The 18,750-nt window shown below is 47.6% G+C and overlaps 1 protein-coding gene across 1 annotated transcript in view; it reads left to right on the forward strand.

Annotated features, from left to right (window-relative positions):
• Positions 1-1,568: 1,568 nt before the first annotated feature.
• ABHD12 (abhydrolase domain containing 12, lysophospholipase) overlaps positions 1,569-18,750 on the forward strand; it is a 40,336-nt gene continuing 23,154 nt past the window's right edge. Inside the window, exon 1 of the mRNA XM_080584669.1 lies at positions 1,569-1,850. Within this exon, the coding sequence (XP_080440795.1) occupies positions 1,708-1,850 (143 nt within the window). The 5' untranslated portion in view covers positions 1,569-1,707. The remainder of the gene's footprint in view (positions 1,851-18,750) is intronic.

Below are 18,750 nucleotides of genomic sequence, written 5' to 3' on the forward strand. Positions count from 1 at the left end.
AGGATAAGTACTGATCCCAAATGGGAGAACCTCTCTCATATTCTATAAATTATGTACTAGCAGTACAGCAGACATTAAACTTAAAAAAAAAAAAAAAAAGATGACGTGGTGATTTCTAAATCTTAACAATCTGATATGATGGGAGAGACCAAACAAATGCCTGTTTATACTTGTACCTAGTTAAGGAAGCCTTCAGAAATGCTGAGAATGGCTTAAGGTCACTACAAGAAAATATTTGCTTGCCTTCTTTCTAGCACAGAGAGAACGCCAGTCGTTATTAGGACCCATGCCATAAATATAGACTTTCAAGTAATCTTCCTTACTTGACCTTCCTGGTAATAAATTTTCTCAGTCATTTCAGAGGATTTATGACACCTGAGACCATCCTCCTCATACCAAAGCCTGTCAGGCAGCTTGCAGCTCTATCTTCGCAGGACTGCCTTGTCACTCCTAAGGAGCCCAATACAGCTTTTGAAGTGCCGGCTTGAGGAATGATTGCCACTCACGACTTGCTGTCACCACATGTCCGAACACATGGCTAACAATCCCAATTGCAGCTGTGAGCCTTCCCAACGAGATGCAGGGAATAAGGCAAAAGCTGAGGGAAAAAAAAGGACACTCTGCTGTTCAAAGCATGCACAAGAATCGCTGATATTTCCAAAAGCCTGCCTGAAAGTTTTAGAAATTATGCTTTGGCTGAGAGAAAATCCCTAAAAGGTCACAAATGGTAGGAGAAACTTCCAGGGACTTAACAAAGCAGACATCAGCAGATTAGAGAGCAATTTCTGGTAGCTATCCATACTGCTAAGATAGCTGAGGCTTGTATTTTATCAACAGCTTCCTCCTTTTTGGTCCTGATTTTGCTCCCGGGATTATAATGCCGTATTTACCTGGAATCTCCAGGTATGTTCCAGGTATGGGATCAGTTTGCAGCAATACAGAAGAAATGGATGTATGATAGCTGAGGTCTGAAGAGGTCTGTTTTCTAGGAATTTTTCCACTTTTTCACTTTACGAGAACATACAAGGTACCTCGATGGACCAGCCTGGCATTCAGTACGCAGCAGCGGCAGTAGGAAATGGGGTACATAAGCATGTCAGTTTTCTGCAGCGCATTACTAGAATACGGATATTTTAGTCACTAGCTACTGCTGGTACCGGAAGGGATGTTTTATTTGTTCCTTTTTTTGCTGCTAATCATTGCAGTGGAAAATTGCCATGTGCGTAGGGGAGCTCTGTGGCAACATAGCCTCGCCTTTGCGTGTCTGTGGAGACGAAGAGATCAACACATAAAGATGTTTCCTCATATGCTACTGTAAGCTTCCCAGAGGGCTAGAGGGAACATATGAGGGGGGCAATTTTATCCTAAACTTTGCTAAGGCTGATTTATGTTTCAGAGGACACTTGACCATGCTGCCGCCTGGAACCGAGCCCACCCGGGGCCTCGCCTCAGGCCGCCAACAAAATGGCGGCGGGCGCGCAGTGCCCGCAGTAAAGATGGCGGCGCGGAGAGGGGGCGGCGGCCATCCGCGGTGCGGGCGAGCGGCGCCTTTGTCCTCAGCCCGGCTCCGGAGGCGGAGATTAACGGGGGCGGAGCTGGGGCGAGCACGGCGCTGAGAGAGCAGCGGCGGTGGCTGCTCGGGGGGAGCCGTGGCTGCCGTCTCCGCCGTCCCGGACCACCATCGCCGCCGCCCCCCTCCTCCCCGGCATGAGGAAACGCAACGAGTCGGTCACGGTGGAGCATGAGCGCGCCGCCGCCGCGCCCGCGCCGCTCGACAAAGGCTGCAGCCTGAGGCACAGCCTCCGCCTGCCCGCCGCCGCCGACACGGGCATGAAGCGACCGCTCGGCAGGTGAGCACCGGGGCGAGCGGCACCGGCACCGAGCGCCGCGCCTCCCCCGGGGGTGCCCTGACCGGGCGCTGCCCTGCCGCGGTGCCCCGGGATGGGGCCGGCCCTGAGGGGAGCCCAGGGCGGGTGTGTGGTGTTTGGGGTCTCGGGGTGTCGTTAATTTGAGAATTAATTAGAGATCTGGCCGCTGAGGGCCGGGAGGGGCTGGGGTTGGTACCTGCGCACGGCCCCGTAGAGTCCCTTGGGCGCGGAGTCCTGTCAGGCAGGGAGGTGTGTGGGCTTTGCTTTTTTTTTTTTTTGTAAAAAAAAACAGTGAGTGGGATTTAGGTGAGGGTAGAGGAAGCTTATCTACGCGGCTGCACAAGTAAAGTGTCTAGCTGCGTTAGCGTTTTGAACATTTTGCAGGTATTTACGCAGTTGTGCTAGGAGAACGCTTGTGCCCCTCGGTACAAACAAAAATCTGTCACGAGAGAAGATGCTTATAAGCTGGAGCCGCCTTCGTGCAACATTTCAGGGGGATGTGAAGACTCACTGATGCTTTCGAAGGGTAGAGAGGGAAAAGACGCAACCCTTGAGGCACCTCGGCGCCAGCACAGTGCTTTTCCTTCGGTTGCGTTTTTCCTAAGTGCGAAGAATATTTAATGATCGCGGTGGCTGTGTGGTTTGGGTGGCTGATGCCAAATTGCTGTGCTTCAGGAATACAGCAGCCTATAAACATCCAAAGGCAGTCGACAGATTTCTAGAAAATGAGCTCACGTGGCTGCTCCTCTGGTAAATTTTCAGACACTTTCTGCTCTCTTAGACAAAATTTAACATTTGAAGATAACATTTTCCTGCTGATGACGTAGATTTTTGTCGTGTTCAATGACAGAGCCCTTAAAGAGTTGTTATTAATCTTGATGGGTAATAGCTATTTGTTTTTATGCCCTGGAGGTAAACCTTTGGGAGCGCTCTGTTCGCGTTATGACGAGCTTTTGGTAATTGAAAATGGCGCTGGGTTGATCTCTCTGTTTTAATGACCATGCAATAGATCAGACTCTGTCAGTGCTCTGCTTTTATAATAACTTAAAAAAATCAGCATATTTATTCCGTTTGTTGAAGTGGGTAACTTCTAGGACTAATGGTAATCAAGTGATGGCTTGATCGCTTTGTCAGCATCGCGAATAGCATCAAAGTACTTCTTACTGAAGCAGAAGCGCTATGTCAGTGGCGGGCTCTGACCAGGTCCTGAGCGTGCAGGGCAGGCTGTTGGTGTGGCCTGGCAGGCAGGTGCTTGGTGGAAGCGGTCACCAGGCACAGCCATTAGAAATGTAGCATTGGGAAGGCCAAACTAAAAGCAGGGAAAATACGCTCCTTGTGGAAAGTTTTCTTGCATTTATTTCTCCTTCAGCGCTTTTAAAAATGGTCAGCAGGCAAGTTGTCCTTACTTTTCTCTGTGTTGAGCCTTTGAAGCCTGTTTCAGAAATTCTTGAAGTCCTGTATGCGTTTTGAACCTTTTTTTGTTTGTGTGTTTAGTCCTGTATTCCTTATACAGCAGTGTTTATCAAACTCTTGATGTTGTAGGAAAGCCTTATCTGTTTGGAGCACACTTTCCCTCTTCCACGTTTAAATAAATAAAAAAAATAAATAAAATCTCAGTGACCATGCTGTGCAGTGTTGCAAAAATGGTGTTTGTTTGCAACTGAGTAAAAGCGCAAAGTGGAACAATCACTTGCTTATATACTTCTGTTACTTTTTTCTGCTCTCCTGGTATTTTGTCCTTCTTACTGACTTTCAATGGACCTGCTTTGACTGCTTCATCCCGTGAGCCTTCAGATGGTGTTTTGCAGGCGAGATGTCTGGGTCTGCTAATACCCTCTGGTTATGTTTTCTGCAGGATAGCAAATACACTGCTGAAGTATGAACCTGAGCCTGCAGGAACAGGAGGTCCAGGTAGAAGAGGGTATGATGCCCAGAGATTAATGGTGTTGTCCAGGACAACCACCCTGAGTCAGGTCAGACGGCTGCCTAGCCCCCTGTCCCACCTTTGGCAGCAGGTAGCAGTGGGTGTTTCAGGAAGAGCACAAGAGGAGGGTACATATACAACAGACCTCCCTTGGGGGGGGTATTCTGGCAGTCGTCAGTTATGTAGCCAACAAATTGCAGTATGATCACCTGGATCCTCCTGTTTTAGTTTGCAAAGTTGCGCTGTTATTGCAGTGTTCATTATACCACTGGATATAAAATGAATATTTGATTGTGTTGCTGTTTTTCAGCGTGCTTCTTCGGTTTTACTTCCCAGCTCACGGAAGCTGGAAAGAGGTGAAAACTGGCTGAGGCGGGGTTGCTGGGCTGGCGGAGGTGATGTGGTATCGGGAGCTGGGGATTAGTACTGCAGCAAGCTATTCCTAGCAACATCCTTGTTGTTGAGATAGTTAAAATCAGCGCTTCTCGTGGCTGTGGGTTCTGTGTTCGGGGGAACTGGGGCTGCCTGCATTTCATACAGCTGTTACGTAGGTCTCTCTGGATGTGGCTTTTCATCTCGTCTTTGAAAATGACACGAACCACTGTTTAGAAAAGCAAACCAACCCCACAGTAGCCTGAGGTGTCCGTGGCAGATCCTGTGGCTGTGGAGCGTGGGGGGCTACGGGGGCAGCAGGATCAGGGTTTGTAATTGCAGTGGTGACCAGGGCATGTGCACTTCCCCAGCAGGGCTTTCTGTTTGTGTCCAGTGCCTCAGCAGAGGCTAAATAGCACTGTAACAGCAAATGTAAGCACTACTTATGCTTTCAACAGTATTTTTTATTTTTCACTAGCACCGTATTTGTCCCTCTGTTTTGGTTCAGACATATCATCACGCTGTGCTCATTCATCCGAGAGCTGAAATTCATTCTGAAGAGGTGGCTGTGCATTTGAACTACTGTTACAAAGAGCATGTGCGCGCATGTGCATATAATGGAGATGGGTATCTGATAAATAAGATTTATGTGGTTTAGGTGAGTGCATGCTGGAGTTAATGTGGCTTTTCTTAAGTGGTTTACAAACGGAAAGGAACAAATACAGGTGTTTCTGTTATTCTTCCAAACATAGTGGTAAATACAATGTAATGACTATCTAAGAGCAGTAGCTGCTTCAACAGTCAGTGAACAATTAGTTTTTTAAAGAAACTGACACATTTTGTCTGAAGCTATTATAGGCAACATTGCGGTGCTAAAGAAACAGCATATGGTACCTGGATTCCCCGGTACGTATGTTTTGTGTGGGTAGCCATTCCTGTAATATTGGTGTTATGATGCGTTTTCCACCTGGCGGTTTAAAGTACCCGCTGGCTGGTTATTAAGGTAGCGCAGTGTTTTGGGGATAGCAATCACAGCGGGTTCATGCTTGAAGGGTGGTTGCAAGGCTGCTGCTGTAACCCGTTTTTGTGATCAGTGGCCGTGATGTTTTGAGGAAATGCGTTTGAATAGCCTTAGGTATAGAAAGCCCTTTATGCGAGAGCAAGGAGAATAAAGAAAGCCAGGCAAGCTTTTAATAATGGCTTTGGTATCAAAGCAAATTCTCCTATCTCATTTCTGCTGAACCCTGATCCTGGAGGCAAATGGTCACATGAATATTACCCTTCTCTCCCATGCCTTAGTCCTTATTTGTACCTCATTAGTCCCAGTCGATAGTCAGACTATAGACCTGAAGTATTTAATTGTCATTCCGTAGTCTCCTACGCTGCTAATGATAAAACTTAGTTCTGTCTCTTTCCGTGCTGTGAAGCAGTGATAAGCTGAAAACCCCATATGTGTAAGCTCTGTACCTTGATATTTTTGTCTTGCTGCTGCATCTCTGGAGAAGCCTGCTGTCCTCCAGGCTGTCTCTTCACTTATCTCGGCTGTCTTCACCCTTAGTGGCCCCTATTCCTGGCTCAAGTCCCCGCAAGGTGTATTTTTGGCAGCCTTCCTCTGGCCGTCCAACCCATGGATCCCACAATCTAGATCTCTTTTTGTCTGAACATACGACAATTTGGTGTAATTTCAGTTTGACTGTAATCGCCTGTGCTTGCCTTGTGCACAATTTTCTCAGCCTTTCTCTGGAAGGGGAGAAAGTCATCTTACAGTACTTTTTGTGTTTTGTTTTTTTTTTAATACAGTAAAATGATGAAGACTGTGAGGCTGAAGGCTGCTGCTGCAGTCTGGCGCCGTTCCCTCTGATACGGCTGAATTTTACTGTATGTTCCTTAAGAATCTTTTTCCCATTAAGTTTTGTGCCATCTTTTCCCTTCAGTTGCTGTCTTAAGGTCAAACCTTGCTAGTGTTCTTCAAGGAGAAGAGGTGCTGCTTGTATGGGGAAGTCTCAGCGGTCACGTAACCTTTTCACCAATTCCACCTTCCTTCTGAGTAGTCTCTGCTTTTTCAGTTGTTCTTGGGCAAAGTTCACAAAGGAGCTATAAAATGGTTTCCAGTTTCTTGCCCGTGCCTTCTTTCACAGTGAGTACAGGTTGAGACACCGTTCCTCATCTGGGTGTACAAACAACTTGCTCTGTGGTTTTCTGTTTATTTATCTGTTTTTGCTACAATTTCTCTTTGAGGAGGTTACACAGTAATGTTTTGCTAGGATCTGTCAAAACTGGGATTGTGTAATTACTGCCACACATCTGGCTGGCTGTCCCATGGATGGCAACTCAGCGGCTGGGTCCAAAGCCAGGCGTCGTTGTCGGCCACGTGGACAGCTTATGACTGTGAGTGCCTCTGAGCTGCTTGCAGGTTAACCGGTTTTGGGGATTGCACCTCTTAAATTTCTCTTTCCTTATGCTCATCTCCCTCTTTTCTTCAGAGATGTGTAATTCATACAGCTGAAATAGCAAGACTCCCTGCAATGTGGAAGAGTTATTAGGTGCATTCTGTTAGTGTTCTGTTTTTTTTTCTTGTCTTACTGATTTGTGAGGCCATCGTGTTGATACGTGCCTGACAATTCTGTGCTTCGCTGTGTACCGTTGAAGCCTGTTTCCATCGTGTTCATCACTGAATTTGTTTTTTGTGTTAAACAGAAAACACAAAACTCTTTCAAGCATCTCTTGGGACTGCTAGCATTCTGCTGCAGATCTTTCTATATGATCTAAAATTTCTTTCCTCGTATCCAATCTTCCTGTGAGTCTCTGGATTTTCTGTAATAGAGCACAGCACTTTTCTGCTGCATTTGCTTCATGCTATGTCATCCTACAGTCCCTGAGTGTTTTCCCCACGTTTCTCTCAGAGAACCCTGCTTGAGCACGCTTGCTTCAGACTCTGCAGACCGTTTGCTCTCGGGTTATATCCGAGTTTTGTGTGGGTCTCCTCGAACTCAATTTCAGTGCAACGCCATCCTTCTGACATCACTTGGGCCCCTGGGTTCAGTTGTTCTGCTTTGATAGCTTATGTCTGAATTATTAATTACTGCATTATTATTAATCGCTGCTGCTTTGTAATTCTTATAAGTCTCTCTTCTGCTTAGGAGCTGTATAAATTGTAGGGCTCTGCTTGTTTCGGTATACCTAAATTTCCCAGTATAGGTGCAGTTCTGGGTAACTCCTGGGACCAAGAGGACTTTCTAGTCACCCCCGGAGTGAAGATGTCTTTGTGGAGATCAGGATCTTCTCAGCGTTATCCCAAAGTTTTCTGTCCTTTCTTCTCAGCTGGCTGCTCTGGGTTCCTCTGGTTATACCGGTGAGGTCATACCAGTGACTATAACCAGGGGCTGTGTTGTCAGTTGGTGCGATGCTGTGCTGCGCAAGCTAAACTGAGCTTCAACATCAGCACAACTCCTCGGCATCCAGTACGTGCTTTTCCTTCTGGAAGTCATTTTTGCCTCCGATATCCCCGCATCTACATCCAGCCTGTTCTTGCACAGAGGATCAATGGCCTACTTACGACCAGCTCATTTCGGAAGATGACTTGCTTTCATGCTATAAATGGCTTGGAGTTGCCTAGCCAGGAATGTAGTTCTCTGCAAATGCAGTCCCAGGTCATCATGGCGAGTCTGTAGGTTTTCTCCAGGATGTGCTAATACGGATTCCTTTTTGTTGAAAGCAACGTTGTGGGGTTTTAATGAAAGTTAATGATGGTGGCACCATTTCCTCTGCAGGATCTGCTGCTGTGGCACAAGCAAGAGGCCTGGTACACCCAAGCAAGACTTCTGCTGCTAATGAGGGTCCTGTCCTGCCTGCTGAGCCCAGTTTCCTTCTAAAGGCACCGTGCTACTGTGATGTTCCTTTAGGAGGCTACAGCTAATTTACCTTATCCTTGCAGGTTGGGTCATGTTATTTTGGCAACCGTATCAGGATGTGAAATTAATTAATAGGCTTCTACCACGATTCCCTTAGAAATCCCTGGGTTTTGGAAATGCTGTGAGAAGCTGTGCTGGGAACGTCACGTTGTTGGTGTTGCAGTGGTGGATGGCTTCTGACACCCAGGGCGAGGGAGTGCAAGCAAGGAAGGCTCACTAGGGCTGTAACGTGAGAGCACTATGTTAATGTGGCTGTGACTGAATCAGTACCGCAAGAAGATTAAGGGAGAGTACTTCTGGTGTTTTAAAAGGGTAACAGGAGACCGAGGAGACTTTAAAGTCATTAGCCTGACGTGGAGTCTGTGCAATTTTAATGGTAAGAGTTAATTTGTGATTCAGGGGAAGAAGATTTAGCAGCTAAATGCATATACTGATGAAAGTAGATTGGCCCTTTGGAAGGCAAGTGTAAACTGCGACAGGTTTGTCAAGATTATGGCCCAGCTGATGGAAGCACAGTTGGTAGAATTGTTTCTCCAAAGCGCTTGACTTTGTACCGCAGTTTATTTGTTTTATTTAAAGGGCTTGCATTGCTAATGGAGAGCACGTTAGCTGTACTGGAAAGCAGCTCGGGCAGAGAGACAGCTGGGGATTGATCCCCGGGCTGAAGGGTGTGTAATTTGTGTATCAACCGTAGCAGAGCAGAGATGGTTACTGCCGGTAAAACCGGGAGGATGAGGTAGCAAGCAGGGCAAGTCAGCAGCCCGGGGCAGCTGGTGAAATAGCCAAAAGTTCACCGGGAGCCAGGCGAGATGCAGGGGAGAGCACCGAGCCCGCAGCCATGGGGTGGGTGCCGGGCACGGCGTGGAGTCACGCTGCGTGGTCACCTCTGCCCGTGGGCACCAGCCCTGAAGGCTGCAGCCCACCTTGCTTCTCGCTGTCTCCCAGCAGTGTTGGTCAAACACTCAGCTTCAGAAGTCTGCTGCTTTAATGAAGGCAATTAAACTTGTGAGCAGAGCTTCCTATTTTTAGCCCGCGTTAAGTGCCGTGATCATTTAAACTATGATTATTGAACAGAGCTAACAGGAAGGATGTCTGTGTTTACTTTTCAAATCAAACTGTTTGTTTAACCCAGATTTATTTTAACGTTATAACTCTTACTGAGTGCTAAAGCAATAAAAAAGATGGCTGGGCCAGAAATTTGACTTTTAAAAATAAACATTAGAAAATATTTGAGATGTCCCGCAGCTGCCCTCTCCTTGCTCAAAGCAATTATCAAATTGCAGAAAGAGAATTCTCGAAATCAAAAGAAAAGCGTGGGGGGGGGGGGGGAACAGACATCAAAGTTCTCTTCTGAATCTAGCAAATATCTTAAACAAAACCTTCCAACGGAGGGCATGCGGGGATGCATAGCGTAAGTAGTTCAATGTCTGGGGAGTTTATTTTAATAACAGAAAACCAAAACAAGCTTCTGCCGACAGAGTGGCCGATGTGCCTACTTGTGGTAAGTCACTGCCATGGCTGGACGTGTGCTGAATGGCTTTAGGCACGGATAACAGGGCAGGTATTGCTCTTTTAGCCTCGTGCAAGCCCAGAGGTGTTCCCTCATGTCACGACGGGTAAGAGGTGACTGTGTTCTTCGGGTACCTCTGCCTCATTTTATTTATTTTTTTTTACTAGGAGCAGTGTGTGAATAGCGAGAACTGGTGTTCCTTCGCTGGTTGGCCGGCCAAAATGTGGGCTTTGCCTTTCGCTTGTCGTGTGTTGCCTGTCTGTCCCGCACAGCACGTAAGAAGGGCAGCCAAGATATTCCTTCCTGCAGCATCTGGATGGTAGTATTAAAGTCAGGTCTGCAGCAGCTGAAAGTACAGCTTAATTCTTCTTGCAGAAGAGATTGCTGTTGAATGATACTCGAAATGAGGTCGTGTGGAGTCTCATCTCTCCTTGCTGGCAGTGGGCAGGATAAAGGACTTCATGTGGCATAACTGGGGAAAAAAACCTGCTTGGAAGAAAACTTCCTCTCAGTGGGGTTTAAGCAAGCTGAGAGCAGAGAACAGCAAATATATTTACCCCGTCTAGAGGCTGATTTGCCTTCCCCTTGCGGTAAAGCTTCCCCTGGGGTGACTGCTCCAAGACAGCGAAGCTTCTGCAGATGAGGGTGATGTAACCGGAGTTTGTTTCAGTCAGGGCTTCCAGCTCGCAGCATCCTTGCTTGGGGAGGAAAGCGTGTGCAAGGTGTTCGAGGTGCTCGAGTGCATTTCTAGACTGCCTCGGCATCCTCACGAAAGGAAGCCTGGCTCTGTTTTCTCCCCAACAGCAGTCCTATCTCTCTCTTTGCGATTGGTTTCAGAGCAGCTTTAGGAAGCAGGAGCAAAGCTGACAAGGTCAGTTTTGTGCTGCTGGGTATAAAATCTGCGAATTGGCCACGGTCATTGGAAATACCCTGTTCTATCCTCTGCAAACCCAGCAGAAACATGATGAATAAGCTTTTCTTTCAGGTTCTGATAGCTTTGTGCTGTCCCTGTCATAAAGCACTCTTTCCCCGTTCCTACCAGAGCAGGGAGCACATACACTTTAAGCTTTGCGGTGGATTGAGCTAAAGTGCTGCAAAACATTCAGTTTGCACTGGGTTTAAGTAGAAATATGCCAACACCTGCTTTTCACCGTCCTTGGGTGTGTTTCCTGGCTTGGCTCTTCAGATCTCTGTAGTATTAGTGAAGGCTGTGGTTCTCGTTGTCAGCTTCAGTTTCCAAGCTTCGTCCTTGCGGAGTTTTTCCCTCCCCAAGCCGATACCTACAGCGGGAACCCTTGAACAAAGCGCAGATGAAAGCAGGAATGGATTCATCTCCCTGGCTGCATGCAAAATAACCTGCTGCTCAAGGTATGTCGGCGCCTGGCAGCAGCTCTGTCTCTGCTCCTGCATCCGTTCTTTAATCACGGCTGTCGCTTCACGGCCGTGCACTGTTCACCGAGCCTCCCTTTTTAAGCAGGTCACAATTTCAGAGGGCGCTGTGACTGCCAGCTAAATGTGACAGCGATCAGCTGATGGCCAGCATATGTAATGTTTTGGCATTGTTTAATGTTCCCATTCGCTTGTGTGCCTCTAACAGGGAACTGTTGGCTCATTGTAATCAAAATGTTTCACTGGTGATGTGCTCTGCATCTAAAAGGTGGCTGTATCGCTGCTAATACAAAAGCTTTTTTTTTTTTCCTGCAGGTTTCCAAGGAAAATTGGTTTCTGATCTCTGCCAGCAAAGGCAGGGCTGCTTAGATGGACAAACGTGAGGTGACCATCTTTGTGCATTTAGAAGGAAATTGTAGACAAGTGAGAGTGCTGCCCGGATGCTTTAAAAGAGAGCCAGAGCCACCGAGCATGCCAGGAGTGGTAATTCCCAGGCTTGGTTGGGTGGTGGCCGTCTCCCAAAAACCGCTGTGGGAAAAGATTTCATGTTCACAAGGCTGCGCAGCTTGGAAACGTGGACCTGTTCCTACATGTGTATCCATAGGAACTGCGTCTGAACCCGTGGGTTCCTGTTGTTGCTGCACACACGGTGGTCTGGCAGATGTACAGGATGTGAACAGGTTTACGTGGGAGCAGGGGAACTGGCTTTTTCAGTTATGGCCCTCTGTTAACAGGCAAATGGCTCTCCGTTCAGCTGCAGTTAGGAACTGGGGTGGAGTTTTGCAGATCTAAATTGGTTTTACTCTCCACCCTTTGCTTTTGCACCCCAATATAGGAGAGTGTGAGAGGGAAATGAGCGGCACTGCTTCAGTAAGAACCCCTCTCGGCTGCTCTCAGGCTCCTGTTTTGCACTTCCAGTGCTGTTTAAGCCTTTTCTCGATTATCTTTTTTTTTTTTTTTTTCCCCTTCCATTTTCAGACAGCCTTGTGTTCCCCAGCTCACGGACTAGCCGAGGGTTGTGCCTTTAATATAAACCAGCTGTCGGCCGTGAAATGAGTGGAGAACTTAAGAATTCAGTAAACATTGCGGAGGGAGCGTGCTTGCACCACAGCGGTATTCTCAGTGCCAAGCTCGGCTAAAATCTCGCGTGGGTGACTTCAGCTTTGATAAGTGTCAGCAGCGCTGCTGGGGAGCTCTGGAGGAAGCCTGCTCGGGGAATTTAAACGAAAAGATTTATCCTGGAAAGGCTGTGGTGCAAACAAAGGTGCTGTTGCACAAGATGCGTTGAGAGCAAGTCAACAAGCTCAAAACCCCAGTCCCCAGGCCAGCTTTTCTGTCCCAACGCTCGATTGTTCAATTGCCTAGGGTGTAATTACTCATTGTTTGCTGCGTGCTTAAAATAACAGAAGCCTCTGCTCCTTTCCTCTTAAAACACAGCTTTCAGGTGAGTGCTGTCACGCACAATTAACACGAATGCCTAATGCCCTTCCAGCTAAGTATTGAAAAGCAGCGTGGCTGTTGTTCAGTGGGTCAGTGTGCACTTCAAATAAATCATTGCTCTGAGAGGAGAATGCAAGGCATGGGTGCTCGAGGGGGGGGGAAAGTGAGGTGTAGCTCCTGTGCCCCCATCCCGTGGGGTGTGGGAGTGCCTGGGGAGCCTTTCCCCACCTGGCTTCATTTGCTCAGCTCTTTGTAGAAGTGTTTCAGTGCCCAAGGCCTGTACGTCGCCTGAGGGCAGCTCTGCTATTTCTGGGCATTTGCGCCATGCCCTCGTGTACCTTTCCCTGCCTTTGTGGGCTTCCTTTTCTCCCTGCTGCTCCCCGAGACCCTGCCTGACCCTCCGTGGCGTTTCATCGCTGTCAGCTGATGGGCAGCGCCTTCCCCTTTGCCTTACCTTCCCTGCTGCCACCTCAGTTCCCCTTCTTGCTGCAGCACGGTCTTGATTCCTGCAGTTCCTCTCCGAGGTCATTCCCTATTCTGAAAATTGAAGCTGGTTTTTAAGGTCTTGATATCGGGAGCTTGCCCCCTTCCAAATAAAAACCCCGTTCATTGAGGTGCTCTCCTTTATTTAGAAAGCCAGATGTTGACTGGCAAGATGATACCCTTCTTGGGGATGGTTGCTTTAAGTTAGTGCCTTCTCACTTGCTCGTGGTCAGGAGGAGGTGCAGAAGCAGACTGAGAGCCTGTGCTGTGAGAGGGGAGCTAGGCAATGAGGCGGTGGGCCGGAGGAATTTGCGAGCTTCAAGTTTCAAACCTCATCTGTGCTCAGATAGTTGGAGCAATGCTGCCTGAAGCCCTTAGCCCAGCCCAAAGGAGATGACCTGCGTGCAACGGCTTGCTTTGGGGCTAAAATGGGTAAGAAAGCCTCAAGGAAGAGCTTGGGAGTAGACAGTTTGCTGTGGGAAGTGGGGAAAAAAACAGCACAGAGCCTGTCAAATGGACTTCTCTGCTTTAATTGTGTTGTGGTTTTGTTCTTATTAAAAATGTGATAGAAATTCAGTAAGGTAACGCGAAGTCTCTAGGCATTTGATTGCTGTTGTTAATGTAAAACAAGGGGTGGGATGCTGGAAGTGCTGGTGAGCATCTAGCCAAAATATGCTGCTTGTCAGCAAACACGACCACAATTTCTCTGGAGCTGTGTGTGCAGCTTTCACACTGTGATGCTGCCACGAACAGAGAAATAAGCTGCTGCTTACGACAGCTGTTTGCTGCCCTACAGAAATAGCAAAAAATAAAAAAAAGGGGGCGGGGAGAAGAAAGCTTTTTGTTTTTTGCTATAATATCAACAAAGAAAAGAATAAACTTCAATGGCTGGCAGTAATTTTTCTCTGCTTGGAACCCCTCGAATTTCCTGCTACTATAAAAGGTTTTGTGGGTGTGCTTCCAGCTCCCGGGCGATGCAGGTCTGACAAGCTTTTCCCTCTGCCAGGACGCCTTCGCCTTCCATCACTGCTGGTGATGGGTGTTCAACAAATCCCTGCCGCGTATTCCGAGGCGCTAGAGGTGGAGCTTGCATATTTGAAACCGTTCTCAGAAAGCATGGCTCGCCTTTCTCTTCTGTCTTTTAATGAAAACCTTTAGGGTTTAAATGAGTTGGCTTTCCACTGCCTTATTACTCCCATTGCTCCCCTTGCTCTGCCTCTAATTAAAAGAGGAACAGCAGGGCAGAGTTCACGATACCCCGCGCAGGTGGCTGGTCCTGGGCTGAGCCTTGGCGGGCAGAGGCTCAGATGCCTTGTTCCATCCTAGCCTTCTAAGGTCGATATTTAGAAAGCGTTTTGTTTGCCACTGTCTTACACTTTCTCATAGGTGCAAATAGAAGCAGTTCAGCCAGATTCAGAGGTTCAGTTTTTGCTATCTCTGCCTACCAGGTAAAGCTTTATTCAGCTTTTAACGCACCCAGGCACGCTCAGCTTTTCCTAGGAAGGCTCGCTGTTGGGTGAGAGGCTTTATTGGTTTTATTTACGGACGGTTTCGTACCTGAATTATGGTGGCTGTCAGAGAACAAATAGGTACCCAACTTCCCTAGCTCACTTTAATAGCTGAAATCTCAAGTTGCCTTTTGCAACGTTGGTAACAGTCAGTAAATCCCGTCCTGTCCTTGGCAGGCATGGCATGTGTCAGTAACAATTTATTCTCTGGTTGAAAACACCACTATGTTAGCCAGTGGATTGTAAAATAAATAAATAAATAAATAAATTAAAAAAAATATTTTTGCTGTGTATCAGTAGCCTTGCTCTGGAAGGGAGCCTATGGTTAAACAATGAATGGGAGTGGAGTGGCGTTCGAGTGCTTGACAAATCCTCGAGTGCTTTACCCTTGTAAAAATGTGCTCGGCACAGCTCTTTGCAATGTAGTGCCTTCGGTCTGTTTTCAGGAGGTTGCAGTCTTCCAGGCTCCTTGTGTCCGTAGAGAGGTGGACTGAAGTGGTGATACCGTGCGACAGGCTTGTTCCTGAGAGAGGTTAGAGTGTTTCTTCAGAGAGAGACGAAGTGCAAGATTATTAAGAAGGTGGTTTGTTTTTCTTTTGTTAAGAAGTGGCAAAGGCATCTGGTAGATTCAATTTTCTTTTTTGTTTTCCACACCTTGAGCAAAGATTTTTAGGAATTGGTTGAAGCTGCGGATACGAAGACAGTTTATGTCCATGATTTTTTTTTATTGCTTTATTTTAGGGAACACACTTGGAAAAAACATGAATACTATTTTAAATTCGTCTTGTTTCCAGGATTATGGTTTTGTTTATAGTTTTTTTTTATTATTATTTTATTTAGATGATTGCTTCATCTCTGGTATAGCAAGCTGAGTTTGGGGGCCTTTGACTTTTATTTTTGAGATGTTTTGCAGGGCACTGATGCTGTTTAAAAAGGATCCTAATGCCAAGGGGGGAGATTGCTGCGATTCGTAACATCTGAGACTTTTGTGTTCCCGCTGGCTTTCGTGAATTCAAGGGAAGATCAGTTTTCAGGACTGGGTGGATTTTCTATAATTCAGCCTCCTGCTCTCGATACAGTGCCTCCAGTGAAGCAGAACTAAGGCTTGGCCAAAGACTTCATTAAGAAGAATTTTGTATAGCCGGGCCTGAAACAAAAGAGTCACGTGAGGGCCCGTTTGCCTATGCGACTTCGTTCTAGCGCACAGAAGCCAGGAGGGGACAAACCCTTTGACGTTAGCATCTCCTCAGTTTGCATTTGCCTGCACATAAAGCGGGTTTTGCAGCAAACCAGGGGAGAAAAAGACCCAAATTATTCTTGTGGTGCAAAACTGCTCTGCTGCACCAGCTGGCCAGAAGCTGCTGTAGTGTTTTGGAGTGGAGATGAGCCCCCAGCCTGGCTGCGAGCTCCCGATCAGGAGCTGGGAGGCTCCCTCTGGATGCGCTTTCACGCAGTTGGAAGGCTGGTAGGCTCGCTTTTCTTTTCGTTGGCAGGGAACAAGTGAAATACAACAAAAGGCTAATCAGCTTGGGCGGATCGGATGGCCTGCGTGGAGGGAGAAGAATGACCTGGTGCTCCTTTCCTCCTCCAGGCCCTGCAAGAAGGAGGAGCCCTGTGCAATACCGCCCACCCAGACACCTATAGGGAGAAGATGGATGCTCCTGAAGATCTTACCTGGGCTTGAAAACACTTCTTGTTTAAAACAAGACCAGCAAGGAAGGCTTGCCAGTGCTCTTGATCCTCCTCTCTGGGGAGGAAAGTACTGGTTTTTATTTTTCCTGAATATTTTCTGTTAGAGAAGTGGGGGAACATGTACTCTTTATGCCAGTATTCATGCTGTTTATTCTTTCCTCTTTTAAAGTCACTTTTGCCACCTGGTAATCAGGAGGTACTTTGACCAAAAATGAAAATGGCCTTGGCTGTCCGTGTGCTACGCTCTGAGTTCCTGCTGGGACAGGACTGCTGGTTTGCAATTTGAACAGCCAATGGTTTGAGGGACACCAGAGAAACAGCATTCACTGGAACAAGTGCAGATGGATGTCCTCAATGTCTACGAGCGCTTTGTTTTACCGTTGTCTCCCCTAGATGACAAAGGGCATGTAGGCTATGCGTATACTTGTCCATATGTCCTTTTGGGACTGCAAGCCCAGTGCACATGTATTTCTGATGAATTTTGTCCCGTTCTTGCTAGAGTGAAGCTCTCATGGTGTCAGTGTCCCACTTCACCCTAGGGCTGTCCTTTCATCCTGGTCACGCAGCTGATAAGGAGATCCTGATGGAAACTCATCTCGCGCGCTTCTGACAGAGAAGTGATTCAGGTGCTCTCCAGGGGAGGTGATTTTAATCTGGATCTGGATGCAGAGCATGCCTCGGAAGTGAGGTTATCAGGCACTTGCTGCTCACCAGACCCTGGAGTTTTCTTGGAGGGGAGTTTCTCAAAGGATGTTAGGGCCTGAAGTTCCACTGGCGCTGGTAGATGAAGGACAACACAGGCGAGGGAAGCTCTCCTCAGAGGACCCCTAGGTCCTCCTCTCCAGTCAGGTACTTCTGTTGTCTGCCCAAGTGCAGACCGTGATCGCGCTGAGTAAATATAGGACCTTTGTCCCTGTATGAAATCCTAGGAAATGTTTCAATTTCTGGTGTCACACAGAGGAAAGACCTTTTTTTCTTTGGTTTAAGTATGTCTGGAGAGGGAGTGTGTTTTTCGTGCCCACTTCAGAAACCCACGTGAAGCCAGAACTGCTTCAGATTTTACCAATGTTTTGGGCAGAGGCCTTCAGCAAATTAGTTTTTTTTTTCCTGTTTATTTTATTTTGTTTAAGACGTTACCTCCATTGTTCCTGGAAATCTGTTCATGATATTCTTTGATGTCTTCAGTTTGCAGCTGCTTATTTTCTAACTCACTTGTATATTCTCACTAAGACCCTAAGACCAGTTGAGTTTTCTGGGGGTGAAAAGCGTGTTGCTGCTGCTTTTGCCTGAGCACGCCCAAAGCTCCCCGTGCGGGGCATTTGTTTCTTATGATAGCTTTTCTGCAGAGCGAGAGCCGTTTAATTGGGTGAAATTGCTTGCTAAGGACTTAGCAGATAACTTAGAGCGGGCACACTTCAGCACCTTGTCTTGGATTTATCAGCAGAGGGGAAGCCGCTTGTTGATGGGCGGAGGCTTTGCCCTGGTTGCATTTCAAGTAGCCATCTCCCTGGTGATGAGGTGTAGATGTCACACTACCTCTTAGCGTTTGGCATGGGGTACCGGAGACAAGGAAACGATGTTTCTGTTCAGTCTCCTAAAGAGAAAAAGTGGAAGCTAAAACCATTCCTTTGCTCTGATGGCATTTCTCAGTGTAGTCTTCAGCAATTTCTCTTCCCGATTCCAGCTCGTGCCTGGGTCGCGTTCAGCGTTTCTGCGGGGGGGATGTTTGGAGACCCTGTGGTTTGATGTCTTCTCCTTGTGCCTGGAGGGCTTCAGAGCCAAACCCCAAAGGTTTAGCAGGGAGATGCTCTTCTCCTTGAAGAGAAGCAAAATACGATGAAGGCTGAGCAACTGAACCTCGGCGATCTCTCTCCCACGAACCTTGCTGAGTGACAAAAAAAGAAAAAAAAAAAGGTGCTGTGTGCTCATGTGGGGGTGGTTGTGGAAAGAAAGCTTTAGCTTGAGAGCAGAGAGCGCTGCGGTTGCCATTTGCCCAAGAGAAATACTGGGTGGCTTTTGCCAAAGTTGCAGGGGTTTCCTTGTGTGCTCAGCTCACCTCATGGCATTTCTCAGCTCCTTGCTCTGGAGGATGCCAGCTGGGCTGCTCGGAAGGATCACGGCTGTGGGCAGGCTTTGTGTCCTGTGCCTGTGCCCTCGGGACCTCTGCGCCCTCCTCCTCCAGTTGCTGTTCTCCCTGGGGTGGAGATGGGTCACTGAGGCTCCGGTACCACCAACGCTCTTCTGATGCTGAGCCTGTTCCTCTGCCAGTCCTTTGCTGCGTCTGTTTTCCCTACTGCCTTGAGAAAATGGGCTCGAGGTATGGAAATGTCGCTGGAAGCCTTGCTGGCTTTCTTCACGTCCCCACTGTCAGGTTTTCCATGGGAAGGATGATAATATTTTGAGCCTTTCAGCACGCCCTTGCTGCAACCAGGCTTGGTTGTTGATGTTTTAATAATGTTTTTCCTCCCCTTTTGGAAAACGGCAGTTCAGGTTGTTAAGAAAAGGGCAGCCATTTGGAGGGCAGATGTGTATGTAACTCAGGACGTGAGGAGACGGACAGGTACCTGTGGGGTGGCAGTAGTGTGGTGGGTGTGGGGTATGTAGGAGGATAGCCCATTCCAGGCAAATACACGAGCAATCATGCCAAAAGCCT

The sequence above is a fragment of the Anser brachyrhynchus genome (genome assembly GCF_964034855.1).
Source record: "Anser brachyrhynchus genome assembly, chromosome: 3".
NCBI lineage: Eukaryota > Metazoa > Chordata > Aves > Anseriformes > Anatidae > Anser > Anser brachyrhynchus.